Genomic DNA, 7,500 nt, shown 5'->3' on the forward strand with positions numbered 1-7,500 from the left:
AAAGCATATCGGATGTCTCTTAAGACAACGTTTTGTTCGAATTTAAAGGGGCTCCGGTACGCAATAATCGCTCGATTTGAAGCGTTGAGTCAAGCAGACATTCCGTTCAACCTGCGTTAATGCCACTGCGGGTCTGAGAATGCACCAGCAAATAGCTAGCTAATGGGCTGAACGAGGCCGGGGGACGTTAAACGTTTGTCATATTTACGAGCTTCTCCATGGCACACGACCGGCTGGTTACCGGTGGCGCGCCGGTTATCCATTATTTACAAAACAATCAATCACATTCCCGACGAAATGGGCAGAGAAGGTGATGAAGCAGAGAAATGTTCGCGTCTAGGATGACGATCGTCATCATCATCATCATCAACGGCGCCGTCATAATAATTAGCCTACTCGGTCGCTCGGTTCCCGTGTGCGTGTCAGTCCGTTCAGCCAGATCGACCCACACCCAGGCATTGCTCTAGACATCTTTTTCGGTAGATTTGCTGTTTTAATGGAGCCAAGAATGGTCACACTTGATCCCACCTGTTGAGTGGCCAAGTGTCTGCCCGGTGCGGAAGGACAGCAGCAGCAGCAGCAGCAGCAGGAGCAGCAGCAGCATCAGCGTTAATTTATGATTCTCGCCATGCCTGTGCTCTTGGGCAATGCTACTGATTGTGACGATAATTGTGTGATGTGTCGTTTCGGTGGTGGAGTAATAAAACCACGAACGCAGTCGAACACACTTTCGGTTCCGAGCATGATTTTCACGCACAACATCACCCCACCGACCATTGTGTGCGACAATCAAGCGACAAGAACCTCATTCTTGACCTGCGTCACCTCTGGCGCTATAGCTTCTGAAGGAAAGAGGCGGTAGGCGAAGTGCCGTGGTGACTGTACACGACAAAAGATCGTCCACGATCAACCGGGGGGTCGCCACCATGCCCACGCCAAACGGCCATCGACCGGCTCGGTGTCATCTCGGTGGCGAGAGCATTTTCTATTTCTAACGCGCAGGGGCATAGAGTTTGTCGCACGGATGTTTATGTTTTCTCTTCTCCACTTCTCGGTGGTGGTGCGTTGGAGGTAGACGACATCAAAAGCGCTGCTGTGGTTTGTGTGCACGGTAGTAGGTTGTGTGTGGAATGCCATCACCAACGTGATCGTGCCGCGCCCGTCATTTCGTCATCGAATGCGCCGGCCGCCGTATGCTGCGGTAGGCTGCGATCGTGACGTGAGCACATGGTTGCTGTGCATTCAACACGTGGCCCTTCAACGTGGCGTCTGGATTTGTTGGGAGTGTTTTTTTTTAAATGAATTTTCTCTTTTAAATCCGAGAATATTTTCAATTTTCATGTTGTTTTCGGTCATTCGGCCAAGGTAAGACCCCAAAACGCATCACGGACCGCGGTTAATCGTTATATCGATGTCTGCACTTGACGTTCCGTGTTCGAGCACCAGAACAAAACGATGCCTGCTGCGGTATTTTCCAAACCCCCCAAAACCCCCCCAAAAAAGGCATTCAAACCAACCGGCGCATGGCAAAGCATGGCTGATGCTGCTGCTGCTTGGCAACGGCATTATCCAGCACAAACATAACCCGACCGTGTTCAGCGCTTACGCTGAGCTGCTGAACCACGCTGAGCAACGCTTAACTCACACAGACCCAACCTGGAGCTGGCGCTGAGTTGGCTCGCCGCTGAGTTTCAGACAGTTTCAAACCTTTGCCGCGGACCGTTGCGTGTTCTGGGGCGCTGCCGCGTTTCTCGTTATATTTTCCACTGCCCGGGGGTTTATTGTGGGGTTTTCCTTCGTTCCCGGTGACCGTATTGTGTGATCTTTTCGTGTGTTCGACTGTGTCTGCGTGTTTCTGTGTGTGTGTGTGCTTGTGGTGTGCAGGCACTGTTACGCGTGAGTTGGGTTTTAGTGTTTTTCCTTCTCGTGGTTTTTCACCGCTGCAGAGAGAATCCGAAAGAATTGTGGCAAGTGATTTGCATGCGTTGCACAACGGTGCCAACTCGTAAACGTGTGTGAAAGGGAAACAAACGCCAAACGCACTCGGTGATCGGCGGTGATTCATCGACGGTCGGTCAAGCATCGCAACGCCGTTGGAAAAATCAATACTTCACTGACCAGAGAGCCACCAGCAAACGGCGTCACCGTCGACAGGCAGAGCAGCAACCGAAAAGGAGGTTAAATTCAAGGTGTGTACCCCTTAATGCGTGCGATGGCGCACGACTGCCACCGCCACGGCGAGGGTCGGTTGGTATGGCGTGGCTTTTCACAAGGTGCGTGTACAGTGCATCCCTGATTGATGGTAAAGCATAGTGATGATGATGATGATTGATTTCGTTGGGATTTAAGAGCATTGCAGCACAACTGGACGCTCACTCTCGGTTAAAGCACCATTCACCGACGGGTATGCGGGTGAGAGACGATCGAAAGGGAGCTTCGAAAGGGTTGGATGCAAGATTCAAAATGGCTACCCGAAAATGGTTGGGGGGTCACCACACCTGAACGAAGACAATCAACTTTCCCCTCCCTCGCTGGAGGGGTGGCGGGCTTTTTTATGGCTAGCAGTCACGCATATATTCCCTCGGGAGTAGCATGCATCTGAGCAAAACTCCATCCGCTTGCAGTTGAGTCATCGTTTGCGAGCGTTTAACAGACAAGAGGTATCCACCCATAATTAGCATCGCTCAGCGACTCCTCCAAGGTTCCTCTCCATACGCACAAAGCTCCCCTTTCAACACAGACACACACACACACACCCATACACACGACGTTTAACCCTCCAGTAAAGGGGTGCGATCTTCCATGATCGCGGTGGTGGTCGTTGTGGGTCGTCGTCATCGTCGAAAGAACGGGCCGCATCGCGTACGACAGTGCGATTGACGGACCTGACGACGACGACGACGACGACGACGACGATGGCCAACAGAAACGTGACGATCGGCGTGTATGGTTGTGTGGTGAGGATCGTTGTAGCGATCGTTTGCACCGGTGTGGTAGTTGTTTACGTTTTGTCGCCGAAGCCAACAACGGAAAGCGAAAGATGGGTTGTTGGGGTGGGGGCCAATGGTGTGGTGTCAGATCAGAAACAAAGCCCTGGCGCTCTCTCGCTGGTCCCGACGATGACGACGACGACGTTGAAACCTTCACCGATGCACACCTTGGCGGGTGTTTGTGTGTGGCGGTGGCGGTGGCGAGGATCGACGCCCGGCACCCTCGGGCACGATCGCGCGCTGTTGATGCGATGAGCAAAAACCTGTTTTGAAACGGGGGGGTTTTGGAGAAGCTGTTTTGGAGCCAGTTACCACCAGTTGGTGGTTGTATCTGTGGATCTGTCGATCTGCCCTCCTCCCGGGCTGCTGGCAAGCTGGATACCTTCACAAGCGCATCCACGGTTTGTTGTGGTGTTGGTGTGGGCAGCCGATGTGATGATGAGTTTTTATGCTGCTCTCCGCAGCAGCAAGGGGAGAGGGGGGAGGGGGACGGTGGTCGGTTCAGGTGGAGGCGCCTGAAGTGCATAGACATTCTTTTAACCGCAGCAGCACCAAGCACCGAGGTCAGCCATGCCAGCAGCAGCATGAGTTACATGCCGGGAGCCCATTTTCTACGGTGTTGCAAAGGGGTTTAGAGACCTAGAGAAGTGTTTTTGCCCTCTCCACTTTTTTTTCTGCTTACATAATGAAAATCTCAGCGTTTCGCTTTCCATTTCACGCGCGCGCGCCATTGCACGGTACGCGGCTTATTTTTCTCTCTCTTTTTTATTGGCAAACAATTTTAGCCGATTAGTGGCTGGCGAGAGGCTTATCACGGTTTAATTGGCCGGATGCTGATGGCCATCGCCAAAGGTGACACGTTTACACTCGCCTATCAGCCTTAATTGGTGGGATACTAAGCTGTGAACAATGCGCCATTTGTGGGAAAATGGTTGATTTGGAATTCATAAATACACGATTTATGGTGCTGAAGGAGGAGTAGCTTCAGTTTTCGGATTCCCCTATTGGTTTGGAGTTGTAATAGAAGGGGTTGCTTATGGTACGAAGCTTTCACAAAAAGGAAAATGTTGATCGTCGCACTCTTAAGAGAAAAAAAACCGTAAACGTAAAAACAATGCTCGCTTCTCACAAGGGGAACTCTAATGTCATAAGACACTGAACGTCGAAACGAAAGACTTCAATCAACCTGTTTGCATTGTTTCGTTGCTGCCGAAGCGCACTTCGGCGGTGGCCACCATTTTCTGTAATACCTGAGCGCGATCTCTCTTCCCTTCTCGACGAAATTTCAATCATCCACTATGCTAACCATTGTACTACGCACTGCACATACCTTCGCTTGAAAACGCCCGTCAGCATGCTAATGCTCGCTGTGTATGTGTGTAAATAACCCCTAAACTGGTACCATCACACGGCACCAGCCCCACCGACACCGCAAACCAGCCAGCAGCGAAGGACCAGGAAGAAGGAACGAATGTCGATGACGAGAAATTTCAGCAGCTGAACCGAAGGTTGACAAAACATTAGCGCTAACGGAATGTGCAAACAAGTCTCGGGCCAGAGCGGGAGGCTAGGTGCCACTAAACGTCTTTAACGGTCGCTGCTACCTACCCTTAAGGCACGCCAAACAAATGGGCGACAAACAGTTTACGAACGGCCGGGTTTATGCGTAGTAAAGTAAATAAAACGCGGCACATGTAAAGAGCTAATTTCCGACGAAAAATAATGGCACCCGGGCCACTTTCTTAGTATCTCCATTGCTCGACTGCTACTACCCTTCTGGAGTTCTCAATTGTTTTTGTTTGGTTTTGCGTGTTTTGCGTAGATGTTTCGGTTTTTTTGTTATTCATCTGAAATTTCTCGTTTGATCGATAACGGCCCACGCTCCTCGCTTCCTTCGTTCGCGGTTGATTGTGAACAGTGGTGCCGGTTGGCCAGACTGTCCGGAAGCCCTATTGCCCTTGCAATAACCAACCGCGCCCTTCCGAAACACTATTGCACATAGTAGATCGTACCATATTTGGCAAGCCGAGAGCGACCAGAGCGGGTCTCGCTTAGCGTGAAAATGTTTTTGTCGATTTTCTCCGCCCATTTTTCGGTCTGCGCGGTCGCCGAATGCCACCGAATGTCAAGTGTCAAGTTCAGTGAAATTAGTGTCTGAAATTTCTCGTTCATCGATGGGGCGAAAGCGTGTCCTTCGTAGTGGTGTGCTGGCTGTGGCTGTTTTCTATGTCTGGATGGATGGTCGCCTCCAGAATTACACGAGATTGATGATGGGTATGCAACCTCCATTGCAATTACTTCACAGTGTACACCGCCGCAGAACAACTGGACTGGCTGTCAGCATGAATTACGGGCGGAAAACACCGTCGACGTACCGGTCGACACCGTCGGTCTACTCACACATCACCTCCCGGTCGCAATCGAATCTGCACTCGCAGCGTTCCCGTTCGATGAAATCCGTCCGGATACCGTGGTATCAGAAGCCGATCCTGCACAACAACCAGTATCTCGACATCCAGCGGGGCGCCTTCATTATGGGACTGTTTGCGATTTTCGTGGCGATCTTCACGATCGGTACGGCCATCTTCGATATCTACTGCTTGGCGTTGGCGGCACCCGGCTCATCCCATTACGGTTACTACATCATCTCGTACGAGTTCGTGTACGTCGGCAATGTGCACGTCCGGAATGCGCTGATGGTGGCCGCCCTGTTCTCGCTCATCGGTGGCCTGGTGGTGCTGGTGACGAGCATTATGCTGGTGCACGCACTGCGCAAGGAGTACGAGACGAAGATCGTACCGTGGCTGTGGTCGTTCGCGATCTTCACGCTGTTCCGCTTTCTCGCGTTCCTGTTCTTCTCGATCGTGAACGATCTGATCTTCGCGTACAACATTCTCATCACGCTCATCTGGAGCGTCATCGTCGTGGCGTCGATCTACGGCTGGCTGATGGTTTACTCGCTCTACCTCGAGCTATCGGATCTGACGAAGCTGGAGGATCTGGCGCATCTACGCATGGGTACGATGCAATCGCTAAACGCGTCCGTTGCCCACTCGTTGGCCGGTTCACGACCTACCACACCGCACAGTACCGTCTCGACCGTACCGGTCGGTGACCGGCACGTCTAATCGGGCATCGGCCGCCCAGCCCACCATTCCGTCCAATTTCATTCGTCATACGCCGTCCAGGAACCGATCGTTTCGTTAACCGATCCTCGATCGTTAGACGGACAAACCTTCCAACCGTACAAAGTAACCATGAAGATGCGGAGATGATGATCATGATGATGGTTGAAGATGCTTAGGAAGCAGAAGTAAACCTCCCCCCCTCCAATCCGCCAGTCGCTAGGGCATACGTTAGCGCACGACGCCAGTTCAGGCGTCAATCTACAATTCCGTCCCGTGTGCAGTCTTTCGAGAACGAAACATCGATGCCTTAGCTTTTAAGCGTAACTTAGTGTTTAGTTTTTAATTCACATTTTATACGGCGACTTCCTGCCCCGTGGCCTAGGCGACGAACCCGACGTCACACGCATTCGATGAAACATTCGCTTTCGTTTTTACCCATTCCCGTGCTCCCACGATCGAATATCAATAAATTATTGATTTCTTGTAAAATAAAACAAAAAAAAACTAATTAAACACCCACAGCTACATTATGTATTGTTTCTTTTATTTCGTTTTTTTTCTTCGGTTGCATTCCTTTAGCACCTTCAGAGTCATAAGTTTCCTAGGTTCTTCGGCATTATGTTGTACCATCTTTGTGTTGGAATGCTTAGTTCTTGCACCGTATTTTTTCGTGTTCTCTCTTCTACCTCACCTTTCGTTCAAGCGGTCGTTCAACTTTGCCAGATGGGCGGCAGTATGTACAGCGTCTAGGAGTCGTTTGTTGACGCTGTTCTAACTTTCCCTATCCTAGGGTTTTTCTTTCATTATCTCATCTTCTTCTTTGTGTAGCCATTCCCTTTTTTGGGTTTCGTGCGCTCACCCGTGTCCCCCAAAACAAACGGTGTCGTTGACCTGCACACCTTTAAAGGGCAAGATAAATGCGCTAGGGGAGAAGTTTTCATATTTCGTTCTTGTTCAAGAATGAAACATCTGAAAGTCACTGTCCTAACGATTTACCGCGACTTCTCAGTGGTTTCAGAGGTTACAAACGTCGTGTCGGGCATCGATTTAAACTAACTAGATCATATTCTTTGTCTTTTGACGTCACGTGACCTTCATTGTGGTATGATGATCGCGTAAGCATCGAACCGGCAGTTGCCCGGTGGTGCAACTTGTGAGTCCTTGGACTTGCACCGACTGCCTTTGCCGGTTGTCAGGAAATCTATGGTCAAGACAGGTCCCATCGGGCACCGGTGTGTGGAACGTGGGCGAGCAGGTAACGGACGAATACGGAGGGAAAGGGATCCATAGCCGTTCACTGCGTCACTAGCTGCCGCACGGAGAGGGAATGGAATGTATTAGATGCAGTTTTCAATTACCTTGGCACCCTGGTACGCTCGTGG

At 50.9% G+C, this 7,500-nt stretch overlaps 2 protein-coding genes across 3 annotated transcripts in view; both read left to right on the forward strand.

Annotated features, from left to right (window-relative positions):
- The window catches only part of LOC125952557 (protein PALS2), a 26,898-nt gene that overhangs the window by 12,476 nt on the left and 6,922 nt on the right, over window positions 1-7,500 (forward strand). The gene's annotated exons all lie outside the window — the stretch shown is intronic.
- LOC125952570 (uncharacterized) lies at window positions 1,710-6,637 on the forward strand. The gene is made up of 2 exons (XM_049682116.1): window positions 1,710-2,189; window positions 5,296-6,637. Exon 2 carries the CDS (start codon window positions 5,333-5,335, stop codon window positions 6,116-6,118), a length of 786 nt encoding a protein of 261 aa, XP_049538073.1. The 5' UTR covers window positions 1,710-2,189; window positions 5,296-5,332; the 3' UTR covers window positions 6,119-6,637.

Source organism: Anopheles darlingi, chromosome 2 (genome assembly GCF_943734745.1).
Source record: "Anopheles darlingi chromosome 2, idAnoDarlMG_H_01, whole genome shotgun sequence".
Lineage (NCBI taxonomy): Eukaryota > Metazoa > Arthropoda > Insecta > Diptera > Culicidae > Anopheles > Anopheles darlingi.

Excerpts from the sequence above, each read along its gene's own strand:
- LOC125952570 (XM_049682116.1), top strand. The coding sequence starts at position 5,333 with ATGAATTACGGGCGGAAAACACCGTCGACGTACCGGTCGACACCGTCG.